This window comes from Oncorhynchus keta, unplaced genomic scaffold (genome assembly GCF_023373465.1).
Source record: "Oncorhynchus keta strain PuntledgeMale-10-30-2019 unplaced genomic scaffold, Oket_V2 Un_scaffold_7763_pilon_pilon, whole genome shotgun sequence".
Lineage (NCBI taxonomy): Eukaryota > Metazoa > Chordata > Actinopteri > Salmoniformes > Salmonidae > Oncorhynchus > Oncorhynchus keta.
In genome coordinates this window covers 373,999-392,523 of record NW_026290998.1, presented here as the reverse complement: position 1 = coordinate 392,523, position 18,525 = coordinate 373,999, and the positions used below count along the sequence as shown (strand labels likewise).

The following is an 18,525-nucleotide window of genomic DNA, read 5'->3' as shown; positions in this document are numbered from 1 at the left end:
CTTAAATGTGCACACATTTGCATATAATACTCACCAACAATAATTGTAACTCTTGAATCGTTCAAGCTATACACCAAGGCCACTTTCACATATTCAAGCTACCCTATCCTAATCAATACATTTAATTATTTCATCTACACACTGAAAAAAACTAGTCACCTCCATTACCACTGCAGACACTACCACTACTATAACTTAATTCAAAGCCATAAATACTTTTAAAACAAGCTAGCAAGCACACATACTTTTCTAGTTAGGTGCACTTTCTGAAGGCAAAGCACCACTCTAGATTTATATCTATATATAATATATATATTTATATATATATATATTAGATCCATAGTCTTATTATTATTCTATTCATTCTGCCCACTCTCGAAAATAAACTATTTAATAAGCTATTTATTCAAATTAAACCAACTTCCAAATGTCCAGACTGCCCCAACTTACATTGCTAGAGAAAATATGTTTTGATAGCATTTCTACTTTTTGAACTATAACAATATTTCAATGGGGAGAAAAGGCCATCGTCTTGAATGGTAAAATAACATCTACATCTGTAGACCTAGAAGCCTTTACGCATGAATCATTCTAGTCTTCTCTTTATGCTTAGGGTCCACGGTCAGCACACATCTTCGGGGCTTTGTGTGAGTAACCCCCACAAACAAAAATCGATTCCACTGCACATAGTTTTCATGGGCCTTGTTTCGTGTGCATAATCTCAATGAAGCAATTGCGCGGCATGGTCTCTCGGAAAAGTCCTCCCCAAAATGACTCCACATCCATGCTCTTTCCCATCGTACGCCCCATGGACATCAGACCAAAATGACTCCACATCCATGCTCTTCCCATCGTACGTCCCGACATACAAGAGTGCAATAAATGCTTAGAGATCATCCATAGACATGTCCCACGTACTGTTTCCTTTTTTGTGTGCATGAGCAACAGTACAATCTCTGATGTGCTGGTATATCTGCATGTCACATAAACTCATCTCTACCCAAACCGTCCCTCCCAGACTCCTGTCTCTACCCAAACCGTCCCTCCCAGACTCCTGTCTCTACCCTAACCGTCCCTCCCAGACTCCTGTCTCTACCCTAACCGTCCCTCCCAGACTTCTGTCTCTACCCTAACCGTCCCTCCCAGACTCCTGTCTCTACCCTAACCGTCCCTCCCAGACTTCTGTCTCTACCCTAACCGTCCCTCCCAGACTCCTGTCTCTACCCTAACCGTCCCTCCCAGACTTCTGTCTCTACCCTAACCGTCCCTCCCAGACTCCTGTCTCTACCCTAACCGTCCCTCCCAGACTTCTGTCTCTACCCTAACCGTCCCTCCCAGACTCCTGTCTCTACCCAAACCGTCCCTCCCAGACTTTTGTCTCTACCCTAACCGTCCCTCCCAGACTCCTGTCTCTACCCTAACCGTCCCTCCCAGACTTTTGTCTCTACCCTAACCGTCCCTCCCAGACTCCTGTCTCTACCCTAACCGTCCCTCCCAGACTCCTGTCTCTACCCTAACCGTCCCTCCCAGACTCCTGTCTCTACCCAAACCGTCCCTCCCAGACTTTTGTCTCTACCCTAACCGTCCCTCCCAGACTCCTGTCTCTACCCTAACCGTCCCTCCCAGACTCCTGTCTCTACCCTAACCGTCCCTCCCAGACTTCTGTCTCTACCCTAACCGTCCCTCCCAGACTCCTGTCTCTACCCTAACCGTCCCTCCCAGACTCCTGTCTCTACCCTAACCGTCCCTCCCAGACTTCTGTCTCTACCCTAACCGTCCCTCCCAGACTCCTGTCTCTACCCTAACCGTCCCTCCCAGACTCCTGTCTCTACCCTAACCGTCCCTCCCAGACTTCTGTCTCTACCCTAACCGTCCCTCCCAGACTCCTGTCTCTACCCTAACCGTCCCTCCCAGACTTCTGTCTCTACCCTAACCGTCCCTCCCAGACTCCTGTCTCTACCCAAACCGTCCCTCCCAGACTCCTGTCTCACCGTCCCTCCCAGACTCCTGTATCACCATGCCATCCCTCCCAGACTCCTGTCTCACCATGCCATCCCTCTCAGACTCCTGTCTCTCCCAGACTCCTGTCTCACCATGCCATTTCCAACCTTTCATAATAACATAATTATACCGCCCACAACACCCACAATTCTTCATTCATCATTACACTATTGTTCTAAATACAATCACTCTTCACCCTCCATATCATTTAGTTCATTGAAGTCACAATTATCCGTTTCTATCGCCCATTCATCCATTGACGACAGAACAGCATATTTTCATTTTATTATGTTACTAGTTGTTGCTGAGTGAGTGGTCATGTACTGAATGCATGGACAGCACCGATATTCTTGGAAAATGTGGAAATAGAGCTATGCGCTTGAATTATGATAGTTATTTGACAAAGTGTCATAGAAACTGCAGAATATGCTCTTTCTGATACTATATAGAAATCACAATGATTCACCTGCATGTGACTCTGAAGGAGGATTTGATAAAGTGATGCCCCTTTCCCTGCATCTGTCAATTACCAGATACCAACTTTCCCAGAAATACTCCTCAGTTTCGTCAGCTGTCTCAGTGGCTGGTCTCAGACGATCCCGCAGGTGAAGAAGCCTAGATGTGGAGGTCCTGGGCTGGCTTGGTTACACGAGGTCTGTGGTTGTGAGGCCGGTTGGACATACTGCCAAATTCTCTAAAATGACGTTGGAGGCAGCTTATGGTAGAGAAATTAACTTCTCTGGCAACAGCTCTGAGGGAAATTCCTGCATGCCAATTACACGCTCCCTCAAAACTTGAGAAATCTTTGGCGTTGTGTGACAAAAATGCACATTTTAGAGTGGCCTTTTATTGTCCACAGCACAAGGTGCACCTGTGTAATGATCATCCTGTTTAATCAGCTTCTTAATATGCCACACCTGTCAGGGGGATGGATTATCTTGGCAAAGGAGAAATGCTCACTAACACAGATGTAAACAAATTTGTGCACAAAATTGGAGAATAATAAGCTTTTTGTTCATGTAGAAAAAATCTGGGATCTTTAATTTCAGCTCATTGTGACCCCTCTGTGGAAAGATGACTCTCACGAACACGATGGTGTTTTCCCGTTTTGCTCTACAACCGATGTGTCACAATCGTCGTAATAATGATCGGACCAAGGTGCAGCGCAATATGGTGTCCACATATTTATTTTGTGAAAAGCACAAAACAAAGAAAGAACGAAACAAACAACGACGAACCGTGACTACAGAGGTGCTACGTCACTCAAAACAATATCCCACAAACACCAGTGGGAAAAATAACTACTTAAATATGATCCCCAATTAGAGACAACGATTAACAGCTGCCTCTAATTGGGAATCATACTAAAACACCAACATAGAAAAAAACAACTAGAACCCCACATAGAACATATAAACTAGACTAAACCCCTAGTCACGCCCAACTCTACCATAGAAAATAAAGGCTTTCTATGGTTATGACGTGACACGATGTGCTTCTGTCTGTAGTGTCCAAAATGTTCACACTATGGAAATCCCTCTATGGAAAGGTGAGACTCTCACGAATATGTAACTTAGACAGGACTTAGACTGATGGGTTTTAAACAGCATATTCATTACACGGGTGCACCTTGTGCTAGGGACAAAAGGCCACTAAAATGTGCAGTTTTGTTAAACATCACAATGTTTTGAGGGAGCGTGCAATTGGCATGCGTGTTGGAAATTCAGTACTGAGAGAGACTTGGTCATTTCTTCAAACAATCATCTTTATTTAATATTGATTAATTATTGCAACAGTGAGACCGTCAAGCCCACCAGTCTTGACTGACTGAGAGTCTAGCCTTTACAGCACAGTTTCCCAGATGCCAGGAAGATGAGACAATGAGGCATTGTTCTTAACTCTTCCAGGCTCTCTCTATCTCGAGTCACACACACACACCACATCTTGTCTATAGAATGCTCGCCTTTATGTTTTTATCACCAACACAAGTCAATTGTCAATTGCTTCTCTAGTAGAACCCATGTCCTCAACACCCAGACTGGCTGCAGGGTGCCAGAGTGGAGACCATAAAACACAGCGTTAGCAGGACAGAAATATCTTACTGTTCGTTCAGTAAATAATTGTTACCAACAAATAAGGTGAATACATTATTTTTCCCTCACACAACTACTACAGACCCACCAGGTACACAACTACTACAGACCCACCAGGTACACAACTACTACAGACCCACCAGGTACACAACTACTACAGACCCACCAGGTACACAACTACTACAGACCCACCAGGTACACAACTACTACAGACCCACCAGGTACCCACCAGGTACACAACTACTACAGACCCACCAGGTACACAACTACTACAGACCCACCAGGTACACAACTACTACAGACCCACCAGGTACACAACTACTACAGACCCACCAGGTACACAACTACTACAGACCCACCAGGTACACAACTACTACAGACCCACCAGGTACACAACTACTACAGACCCACCAGGTACACAACTACTACAGACCCACCAGGTACACAACTACTACAGACCCACCAGGTACACAACTACTACAGACCCACCAGGTACACACCAGGTACCCACCAGGTACCCACCAGGTACCCACCAGGTACACAGACCCACCAGGTACACAACTACTACAGACCCACCAGGTACACAACTACTACAGACCCACCAGGTACACACCAGGTACACAACTACTACAGACCCACCAGGTACCCACCAGGTACACAACTACTACAGACCCACCAGGTACCCACCAGGTACACACCAGGTACCCACCAGGTACACAGACCCACCAGGTACACACCAGGTACCCACCAGGTACACAGACCCACCAGGTACACACCAGGTACCCACCAGGTACACAGACCCACCAGGTACACACCAGGTACCCACCAGGTACACAGACCCACCAGGTACACACCAGGTACCCACCAGGTACACAGGCACACCAGGTACACACCAGGTACCCACCAGGTACACAGACACACCAGGTACACACCAGGTACACAGACACACCAGGTACACATGCTGACTGCAGGAATGGCCACCATAATAGCGGCTCCCAGATAATTTAATTTTAACTTCTCTACCATAAGCCACCTCCTAAGTCGTTTTATAGAATTTGGCAATACGTCTAACCGGCCTCACAATCGCAGACCATGTGTACCAACGCCAGCCCAGGACCTCCACATCCGACTTCTTCACCTGCTGGATCACCTGAGACCAGCCACCCGGACATCTGATGAAACTATGAACAAAGAATTTCTCCACAAACTTGTGAGATGCGGTCTCAGGGAAGCTCCTCTGCTCGTCGTCCTCACCAGGGACTTGACCTGACTGCAGTTCGGGATCGGAACCAACTTCAGTGGGCAAACGCTCACCTTCGATGGCGACGCTGGAAAAGCTCTTCACGGATTAATCTCGGTTTTAACTGTACTGGACAGATGGTAGACAGTGTGTGTGGCATAGTGGTTTGCTGATGTCAACGTTGTAAACAGAGTGCCCCATGGTGGCGCATAAGCTACGGTCAATGAACACGATTGCATTTTATCTATGGCCATTTGAATGCACAGAGATACCGTGACAAGATCCTGAGGCCCATTGTCGTGCCATTCATCCACCGCCATCATCTCATGTTTCACCAGACATGTCACCCATTGAGCATGTTTGGGATGCTCTGGATTGACTTGTATCACAGAGTGTTCCAGTTCCCACCAATATCCAGCAACTTCACATAGTCATTGAAGAGGAGTGGGAACATTCCACAGACCACAATCAACAGCCTGATCAACTCTATGTGAAGGAGATGTGTTGCGCTGCATAAGGCAAATGGTGGAACCAGATACTGACTGGTTTTCTGATCCACACCAGATACTGACTGGTGTTCTGATCCACACCAGATACTGACTGGTGTTCTGATCCACACCAGATACTGACTGGTTTTCTGATCCACACCAGATACTGACTGGTTTTCTGATCCACACCAGATACTGACTGGTTTTCTGATCCACACCAGATACTGACTGGTTTTCTGATCCACACCAGATACTGACTGGTGTTCTGATCCACACCAGATACTGACTGGTTTTCTGATCCACACCCTTACTTTTTTGTTAAAGGTGTCTGTGACCAACAGATGCATATCTGTATTCCTAGTCATGTAAAATCCATAGATTAGGGCCTAATCAATTTTTTTCAATCCTCTGGTTTCCTCATATGAACTGTAACTCAGTAAAATCTTTGAAAATGTTGCATGTTGTATATATTTTTTTGTTCAGTGTGTATATACATATACTGTGTGTGTGTGTGTGTGTGTGTGTGTGTGTGTGTGTGTGTGTGTGTGTGTGTGTGTGTGTGTGTGTGTGTGTGTGTATGTGTGTGTATGTGTGTGTGTGTGTGTGTGTGTGTGTGTGTGTGTGTGTGTGTGTGTGTGTGTGTGTGTGTGTGTGTGTGTGTGTGTGTGTGTGTGTGTGTGTGTGTGTGTGTGTGTGTGTGTGTGTGTGTGTGTGTGTGTGTGTGTAGGCTGAGGAGCTGCAGCTGGTGCGATCAGCGTTGAGAAGTCTGAGAGGAGTGTTCCGAGAGCAGGATCCTCAACACCACACTCTGGATACACTGGAGCTGGGCATCACATCACTGACCGACAGACTGACACACACACACCAGGTACACAGACACACCAGGTACACAGACACACCAGGTACACAGACACACCAGGTACACACACACACCAGGTACACAGACACACCAGGTACACAGACACACCAGGTACACAGACACACCAGGTACACAGACACACCAGGTACACAGACACACCAGGTACACACCAGGTACACAGACACACCAGGTACACAGACCCACCAGGTACACACCAGGTACCCACCAGGTACACAGACACACCAGGTACACAGACACACCAGGTACCCACCAGACTCTCTCTTTCAACTTGTGCTATTAGAAATCCCTTGACTGTCGTGTGTTGTGTTCCTTAGGGGAAGGGGAAGTCTTCAGGATGCAACAGAGCCACACACAACCAGCACGACTCCTGGCCTCCAAGCAGTAAGATCACACACTGATTCCACAACGCATTATATTTCACAGCGAATGCTGCAGGCGAACTCTTTCGTCCATGCGTGAGCGACACATTGGTGGTGGCTCCGTGGGAAACTTAAAAATAATAAAAAATTATTAAGTGGGTCATCTTAATATTATTTCACACCTTGATAGCTCTTCTTTGTCGGGAACGTTACGGGAACGTTTGAAAAAGTCCCAGGACACATGAGAATATATTTGACAGTAAATGAAAATATTCGGATGGTTAAGAAGTTAAAGGCCGACATTTGGTAGTTTCAATGAAAAAACACCTTGTAACATGACATGAAAGGGATTGGAGAACTCGTTTAATCCCACCGATAGGGCTTATTTTGTTTCTGAAGAACATCAACCATTCGCTGTTTATAATATCAAAAATAGTCTACCATGTAACTTACAGTATATTAAGGCCATGTCTACTTAATAAAATAAAAAAAATTGGATTTCCAAAAATAGTTAGAACATATATTATCTATATTATACCTTATGTATACAGAAGTTCAGAAGTTCACATCAACTCAGGTTGGACTCATTAAAACTTGTTTTTCAACCATTCCACAAACTTCTTGTTAACAAACTATAGTTTTGGCAAGTCAGTTAGGACATCTACTTTGTGCATGACACAAATTATTTTTCCAACAATTGTTTACAGTTAGACAAGTAACTCTTTATCCACATTATAGCAGGGGGTGTAAATCCAGAACACATACGTTTTTCCAGCAGCAGACTATGATCGATAATGTCAAAAGCTGCACTGAAGTCTAAAAAGACAGCCCCCACAATCATTTTATCATAAATTTCTCTCTGCCAATCATCAGTCATTTGTGTATGTGCTGTGCTTGTTGAGCATCCTTCCCTATAAGCATGCTGAAATTCTGTTGTCAATTTGTTTACTGTGAAATAGCATTGTATCTGGTCAAACACAATTTTTTCCAGAAGTTTACTAAGGGTTGGTAACAGGCTGATTGGTCAGCTATTTGAGCCAGTAAAGGAGCTTTACTATTCTTGGGTAGCAGAATGACTTTAGCTTCCCTCCAGGCCTGAGGGCACACACTCTATTAGGCTTAAATTGAAGATGTGGCAAATAGGAGTGTCAATTTCATCTGCTATTATCCTCAGTAATTTTCCATCCAGATTGTCAGACCCTGGTGGCTTGTCATTGTTGATAGACAACAATAATGTTTTCACCTCTTCCACACTGACTTTGCAGAATTCAAAAGTACATTCTTGTCTTTCATGATTTGGTCTGAAAAACTTGGATGTGTAAGCGTTTGTTTGTCAGCATTTGTTGCTGGCATGTCATCCCTACGTTTGCTTATCTTGCCAATGAAAAAGTCATTAAAGTAGTTTGCAATATCAGTGTGCTTTGTGATAAATGAGCCATCTGATTCAATTAATTCAATAAACGAAGGAGCCGCTTTTTCCCAAAAAATTTAAGTTGCCCTTTTTACAATCATTCTTTATATAATTGATTTGTTTCATAGTGTAGTTTGTTTCTTTTTATTTTGTTTAGTCACATGATTTCGCATTTTACTGTGCGTTTGCCAATCAGTTGTGCAGCAATACCTATTTGCCAGTCCTTTCACCTCATCCCTCTCAACCATACCATTTTTCAATTCCTCGTCAATCCAAGGGGATTTAACCGTTTTTACAGTAATTTTCTTAATGGGTTCGTGCTTATTAGTAACTGAAATAGTAGTTTCATAAATGTGTCTGGTTTCTCCTCCACAGAAAATATTCTTTACATCATCAACATATGAATCACTACAGAACGTATTGTATGACCTCTTATACACTATATTAGGCCCAGCGTTTGGAACTTTGGTTTTCCTAGATAAGGCTATTATACTGTGATCACTACATCCAATGGATCTGGATACTGCTTTAAAGCAAATATCTGAAGCATTAATTAAGATGTGACCAATACATGTTGATGATTTCATTCCTGTGCTGTTTGTAACTACCCTGGTAGGTTGACTGACAACCTGAACCAGTTTACAGGCTCTGGTTACAATTTGCAGTTTTTTTTCCTGAGTGGGCAGCTTGATGATAACCGGTTAATATTTAAAATCACCCAGAAATAAAAAATACTTCTCTGTTGACGCAATTTTTGAAGGAGGTACCACTGTATTGTACACGGTCGTTGAGTGCACAAGGGGGTCTCCGCAGACCTTCCCTGGCATGTGTTGACAAAAAGTAAAGTCAGCCACACACATGAAATGTCCCCTATTTCTGATGGTGTGTGTGTTTCAGAGATGACCCACTCCTACAGTAGTCCATTGCTGAGCTCGTGTGGTTCCACTAAGGTCCTCTACTTTACAGACCACTCACACACACCCTGCATGATCCACATCAACAAGAGGTACGTGTGTTTACCTAACTTCTAATCATAACCAATGTATCTGGGACCTTGAAATGTTTCAGAATCATCTGTATTCAAAATACATTTGCATGAACAGTAATTTAATTTGGTGAAATGGTGCTGCCACAATAAACAGGATATAGTATATACAATAAACAGGATATAGTATATACAATAAACAGGATATAATATATACAATAAACAGGATATAATATATACAATAAACACGATATAATATATACAACATGATATAATATATACAATAAACAGGATATAATATATACAATAAACACGATATAATATATACAACAGGATATAATATATACAATAAACAGGATATAATATATACAACAAACAGGATATAATATATACAATAAACAGGATATAATATATACAACAAACAGGATATAATATATACAATAAACAGGATATAATATATACAATAAACAGGATATAATATATACAATAAACAGGATATAATATATACAATAAACAGGATATAATATATACAATAAACAGGATATAATATATACAACAGGATATAATATATACAATAAATGATATAATATATACAATAAACAGGATATAATATATACAATAAACAGGATATAATATATACAACAAACAAACAGGATATAATATATACAATAAACAGGATATAATATATACAATAAACAGGATATAATATATACAACAAACACGATATAATATATACAACAGGATATAATATATACAATAAACATGATATAATATATACAACAGGATATAATATATACAACAAACACGATATAATATATACAACAGGATATAATATATACAATAAACATGATATAATATATACAACAGGATATAATATATACAATAAATGGGATATAATATATACAATAAACATGATATAATATATACAAGAAACAGGATATAATATATACAATAAACAGGATATAATATATACAATAAACAGGATATAATATATACAATAAACAGGATATAATATATACAATAAACAGGATATAATATATACAATAAACAGTATATAATATATACAACAAACATGATATAATATATACAATAAACAGGATATAATATATACAATAAACATGATATAATATATACAATAAACAGGATATAATATATACAATAAACAGGATATAATATATACAATAAACAGGATATAATATATACAATAAACATGATATAATATATACAATAAACAGGATATAATATATACAATAAACAGGATATAATATATACAATAAACATGATATAATATATACAATAAACAGGATATAATATATACAATAAACATGATATAATATATACAAGAAACAGGATATAATATATACAACAAACAAGATATAATATATACAATAAACGGGATATAATATATACAATAAACAGGATATAACATATACAATAAACATGATATAATATATACAATAAACAGGATATAATATATACAATAAACAGGATATAATATATACAATAAACAGGATATAATATATACAATAAACGGGATATAATATATACAATAAACAGGATATAATATATACAACAAACAGGATATAATATATACAACAGGATATAATATATACAACAAACAGGATATAATATATACAATAAACAGGATATAATATATACAACAGGATATAATATATACAACAAACAGGATATAATATATACAATAAACAGGATATAATATATACAATAAACAGGATATAATATATACAACAGGATATAATATATACAACAAACAGGATATAATATATACAATAAACAGGATATTATATATACAATAAACAGGATATAATATATACAATAAACAGGATATAATATATACAACAAACAGGATATAATATATACAATAAACAGGATATAATATATACAACAGGATATAATATATACAACAAACAGGATATAATATATACAACAAACAGGATATAATATATACAATAAACAGGATATAATATATACAACAGGATATAATATATACAACAAACAGGATATAATATATACAATAAACAGGATATTATATATACAATAAACAGGATATAATATATACAATAAACAGGATATAATATATACAATAAACAGGATATAATATATACAACAGGATATAATATATACAACAGGATATAATATATACAACAGGATATAATATATACAATAAACAGGATATAATATATACAATAAACATGATATAATATATACAATAAACAGGATATTATATATACAATAAACAGGATATAATATATACAATAAACAGGATATAATATATACAATAAAGAGGATATAATATATACAACAGGATATAATATATACAACAAACAGGATATAATATATACAACAAACAGGATATAATATATACAATAAACAGGATATAATATATACAACAGGATATAATATATACAACAAACAGGATATAATATATACAATAAACAGGATATAATATATACAACATGATATAATATATACAATAAACAGTATATTATATATACAATAGACAGGATATTATATATACAATAAACAGGATATAATATATACAATAAACAGGATATAATATATACAATAAACAGGATATAATATATACAACAGGATATAATATATACAATAAACAGGATATAATATATACAACAGGATATAATATATACAATAAACAGGATATAATATATACAACAAACAGGATATAATATATACAATAAACAGGATATAATATATACAATAAACAGGATATAATATATACAACAAACAGGATATAATATATACAATAAACAGGATATTATATATACAATAAACAGGATATAATATATACAATAAACAGGATATAATATATACAATAAACAGGATATAATATATACAATAAACAGGATATAATATATACAACAAACAGGATATAATATATACAATAAACAGGATATAATATATACAATAAACAGGATATAATATATACAACAAACAGGATATAATATATACAATAAACAGGATATAATATATACAATAAACAGGATATAATATATACAACAGGATATAATATATACAACAAACAGGATATAATATATACAATAAACAGGATATAATATATACAATAAACAGGATATAATATATACAACAAACAGGATATAATATATACAATAAACAGGATATAATATATACCATAAACAGGATATAATATATACAACAAACAGGATATAATATATACAACAAACAGGATATTATATATACAATAAACGGGATATAATATATACAATAAACAGGATATAATATATACAACAGGATATAATATATACAATAAACAGGATATAATATATACAACAGGATATAATATATACAACAAACAGGATATAATATATACAATAAACAGGATATAATATATACAACAGGATATAACATATACAACAAACAGGATATAATATATACAACAAACAGGATATAATATATACAACAGGATATAATATATACAATAAACAGGATATAATATATACAATAAACAGGATATAATATATACAACAAACAGGATATAATATATACAACAAAAAGGATATAATATATACAATAAAGAGGATATAATATATACAACAGGATATAATATATACAACAAACATGATATAATATATACAATAAACAGGATATAATATATACAATAAACAGGATATAATATATACAACAGGATATAATATATACAACAAACAGGATATAATATATACAATAAACACGATATAATATATACAACAGGATATAACATATACAATAAACAGGATATAATATATACAATAAACAGGATATTATATATACAATAAACAGGATATAATATATACAACAAACAGGATATAATATATACAACAAACAGGATATAATATATACAATAAACAGGATATAATATATACAATAAACAGGATATAATATATACAATAAACAGGATATAATATATACAATAAACAGGATATAATATATACAATAAACAGGATATAATATATACAATAAACAGGATATAATATATACAACAAACAGGATATAATATATACAATAAACAGGATATTATATATACAATAAAAAGGATATAATATATACAATAAACAGGATATAATATATACATCAGGATATAATATATACAACAAATGGGATATAATATATACAATAAACATGATATAATATATACAACAGGATATAATATATACAATAAACAGGATATAATATATACAACAGGATATAATATATACAACAGGATATAATATATACAACAGGATATAATATATACAACAGGATATAATATATACAATAAACGGGATATAATATATACAATAAACAGGATATAATATATACAACAAACAGGATATAATATATACAACAGGATATAATATATACAACAGGATATAATATATACAACAGGATATAATATATACAATAAACAGGATATAATATATACAACAGGATATAATATATACAACAAACAGGATATAATATATACATATCTAGACGCAGAATCCACATGTAATGAATGTCCCAGGAGACTAAAAGTTAGGAAATCTCTTGGGTCAATAAGTATTCGACTCCTTTATTATCTCAAGCCTGAATATGTTCAGGAGTAAGCATTTACTTAACACGTCACATAATAAGTTGCATGAAACTGAAGATGGATCGACAACATTGTAGTTACTCCACAATTACTAACCTCAATGACAGACGTCATTGACGTCACTGAGTACCACTTCATATTTTCAAGTATGGTGGTGGCTGTATCATGTTATGGGTATGCTTGTCATTTGCAATGACTAGGGAGTTTTGTAATAATACAAATAAATGGTATAGAACTAAGCACATGCCAAATCCTAGAAGAAAACCTGATTCAGTCTACTTTCCAACAGACACTGGGAAATGAATTCACCTTTCAGCAGGACAATAACCTGATTCAGTCTACTTTCCACCAGACACTGGGAGATGAATTCACCTTTCAGCAGGACAATAACCTGATTCAGTCTACTTTCCACCAGACACTGGGAGATGAATTCACCTTTCAGCAGGACAATAACCTAGAACACATCTACACTGGGAGATGAATTCACCTTTCAGCAGGACAATAACCTAAAACACATCTACACTGGGAGATGAATTCACCTTTCAGCAGGACAATAACCTAAAACACAAGACCACATCTACACTGGGAGATGAATTCACCTTTCAGCAGGACAATAACCTACAACACATCTACACTGGGAGATGAATTCACCTTTCAGCAGGACAATAACCTACAACACATCTACACTGGGAGATGAATTCACCTTTCAGCAGGACAATAACCTAAAACACATCTACACTGGGAGATGAATTCACCTTTCAGTAGGACAATAACCTAAAACACCTCTACACTGGGAGATGAATTCACCTTTCAGCAGGACAATAACCTGATTCAGTCTACTTTCCAACAGACACTGGGAGATGAATTCACCTTTCAGCAGGACAATAACCTAAAACAAGGCCAAATCTACACTGGCGGACATTGAATGTCCCAGAGTAGCCGAGTTACAGTTTTTACATAAATCGTCTTAAAAATCTATGGCAAGACTTGAAAATGGCTGTCTAGCAATGATCAACAACCAACTTGAAAGAACTTGAACAATTTAAAAATGATAAATGTGCAAATATTGTACAATCCAGGTTTGCAAAGCTCTGAGAGACTTACCCAGAAAGAGTCATAGCTGTAATCGCTGCCAAAGGTGATCCTATCACTCAGGGGTGTGAATACTTACGTCAATAAGATGTATGTATTTCATTTTACAATACATTTGCAAACATTTCTAAAAACATATTTTCACTTTGTGTGTAGATGGGTGAGAGATTTTTTATTCATTTAATCCATTTTGAATTGAGACGAACAACAAAATGTATATATAAAATGTATATATAATAAAGAGTCAGGATGATCATGTAGGGTGCATAGTCTGGGTGAGAAGATTATTGGAAACATTTGATGTGTGTTAGGTTGGGGAAAGTCACTCTGAGAGATGTGAAGACTGCAGTAGACAGAGATGACAACTACAGATTCCACTTCAAAGCCCTCGACCCCGAGTTTGGTACCGTCAAAGAAGAGGTGAGGAGGGAAGGAGCAGGGGGAGTGAAGAGGGGAGAGGAAAGGAGAAGAGGGGGTTGACAAGTGGAGAGGGGAGGAGAGGAGGGGCAGAGGACAGAAGGGGGAGGAGAGGAGGGTTAGAGGACAGGAGGGGCGGGGGAGGAGAGGAGGGGTAGAGGACAGGAGGGGCGGGGGAGGAGAGGAGGGGCGGGGGAGGAGGGGGAGGAGAGAAGGGAGAGGAGGGGGCGGAGAGGAGGGGCGGGGGAGGAGAGGAGGAGGGGCGGAGAGGAGGGGGAGGAGAGAAGGGTTAGAAGGAGGGAGGGGTCTGGTGATCTATACCTGAATACAGTCACACTTGATATTTTGTGTGTGTGTGTATATAGGTATTTGAAGACGAGGCTTTGGTTCCAGGCTGGGAGGGGAAGATAGTGGCCTGGGTGGAGGAGGACAACGGAGAGGAGAGGTACGCATTCAAACACATACACACACACTTCTCCGTCATTGTTCAGTCTGTCATTGTTCTTTACTTTTCCACAGGATTAAAAGACCTAGCTGCTGAGGGACTAGAGGACCTAGCTGCTGAGGAACTGAAGGGACGTAGCTGCTGAGGAACTAGAGGACCTAGCTGCTGAGGAACTGAAGGGAACTAGCTGCTGAGGAACTGAAGGACCTAGCTGCTGAGGAACTAGAGGACCTAGCTGCTGAGGAACTGAAGGGAACTAGCTGCTGAGGAACTGAAGGGACCTAGCTGCTGAGGAACTAGAGGACCTAGCTGCTGAGGAACTGAAGGGAACTAGCTGCTGAGGAACTGAAGGGAACTAGCTGCTGAGGAACTGAAGAGAACTAGCTGCTGAGGAACTAGAGGACCTAGCTGCTGAGGAACTAGAGGACCTAGCTGCTGAGGAACTAAAGGGAACTAGCTGCTGAGGAACTAGAGGACCTAGCTGCTGAGGAACTAGAGGACCTAGCTGCTGAGGAACTAGAGGACCTAGCTGCTGAGGAACTGAAGGGAACTAGCTGCTGAGGAACTGAAGGACCTACAGTTGAAGTTGGAAGTTTACATACACTTAGGTTGGAGTCATTAAAACTCGTTTTTTAACCACTCCACACATTTATTGTTAACAAACTATGTTTTTGGCAAATCTACTTTGTGCATGACACAAGTAATGTTTCCAGCAATTGTTTACAGACAGATTATTTCACTTATAATTCACTGTATCACAATTCCAGTGGGTCAGAAGTTTACATAAACTAAGTTCACTGTGCCTTTAAACAGCTTGGTCAATTCCAGAAAATGATGTCATGGCTTTAGAAGCTTCTGATAGGCTAATTGACATCATTTGAGTCAATTGGAGGTGTACGTGTGGATGTATTTCAAGGCCTACCTTCAAACTCAGTGCCTCTTTGCTTGACATCATGGGAAAATCAAAAGAAATCAGCCAATAACTCAGAAAAGAATTGTAGTCCTCCACAAGTCTGGTTCAATCAGAAAACAAATGTGTAGACCTCCACAAGTCTGGTTCATCCTTGGGAGCAATTTCCAGACGCCTGAAGGTACCACGTTCATCTGTACAAACAATAGTACGCAAGTATAAACACCATGGGACCGCGCAGCCGCCATACCGCTCAGGAAGGAGATGCGTTCTGTCTCCTAGAGATGAACATACTTTGGTGCGAAAAGTGCAAATCAATCCCAGAACAGCAGCAGGACCTTGTGAAGATGCTGGAGGAAACATGTACAAAAGCATCTATATCCACAGTAAAACGAGTCCTATATCGACATAACCTGAAAGGCCGCTCAGCAAGGAAGAAGCCACTGCACAAAAACAGCCATAAAAAAGCCAGACTACGGTTTGCAACTGCACATGGGGACAAAGATCGTACGTTTTGGAGAAATGTCCACTGGTCTGATGAAGCAAAAATAGAACTGTTTGGCTGTAATGACCATCGTTATGTCTGGAGGAAAAAGGGGGACGCTTGCAAGCCGAAGAACACCATCCCAACCGTGAAGCACAGGGGTGGCAGCATCATGTTGTGGGGGTGCTTTGCTGCGGGAGGGACTGGTGCACTTCACAAAATAGATGACATCATGAGGCAGGAAAATTATGTGGATATATTGAAGCAACATCTCAAGACATCAGTCAGGAAGTTAAAGCTTGGTCGCAAATGGGTCTTCCAAATGAATTATGATCCCAAGCATACTTCCAAAGTTGTGGCAAAATGGCTTAAGGACAACAAAGTCAAGGTATTGGAGTGGCCATCACAAAGCCCTGACCTCAATCCTATAGAACATTTGTGTGCAGAACTGAAAAAGTGTGTGCGAGCAAGGAGGCCTACAAACCTGACTCAGTTACTCCAGCTCTGTCAGAAGGAATGGGCCAAAATTCCCCCAACTTATTGTGGGAAGCTTGCCAAAGGCTACCCGAAACGTTTGACCCAAGATAAACCATTTAAAGGCAATACTACCAAATACTAATTGAGTGTATGTAAACTTCTGACCCACTGGGAATGTGATGAAAGAAATAAAAGCTGAAATAAATCATTATCTCTACTATTATTCTGACATTTCACATTCTTAAAATAAAGTGGTGATCCTAATGGATCTAAAACAGGGAATTTCTACTTGGATTAAATGTCAGGGTTTAAATGCATTTGGCTAATGTGTATGTAAACCCCCGACTTCAACTGCTGCTGCTGAGGAACTAAAAGACACACAGTGCATTCGGAAAGTATTCAGACCCCTTGACTTTTTAAACATTTTGTTACGTTACAGCCTTATTCTAAAATTGATTAAAAAAAATAAAAAATACACAATACCCCAAAATGACAACGCAAAAACTGGTTTTCATACATTTTTGCAAATGTATTTAAAAAAAAATTAATATCACATTTATATAAGTATTCAGACCCTTTACTCAATACTTTGTTGAAGCACCTTTGGCAGCGATTACAGCCTCAAGTCTTCTTGGGTACAAGCTTGTCACAA

The 18,525-nt window shown here is 38.0% G+C and overlaps 1 protein-coding gene across 1 annotated transcript in view; it reads left to right on the top strand.

The window, feature by feature from the left end:
* LOC118371846 (dixin-like) overlaps positions 1–16,214 on the top strand; it is an 82,705-nt gene extending 66,491 nt beyond the window's left edge. Inside the window, exons 15-20 of the mRNA XM_052517402.1 lie at positions 6,550–6,690; positions 7,017–7,083; positions 9,370–9,478; positions 15,452–15,560; positions 15,923–16,002; positions 16,077–16,214. Of these exons, the coding sequence (XP_052373362.1) occupies positions 6,550–6,690; positions 7,017–7,083; positions 9,370–9,478; positions 15,452–15,560; positions 15,923–16,002; positions 16,077–16,098 (528 nt within the window). The 3' untranslated portion in view covers positions 16,099–16,214. The remainder of the gene's footprint in view (positions 1–6,549; positions 6,691–7,016; positions 7,084–9,369; positions 9,479–15,451; positions 15,561–15,922; positions 16,003–16,076) is intronic.
* The last annotated feature ends 2,311 nt before the right edge of the window (positions 16,215–18,525 follow it).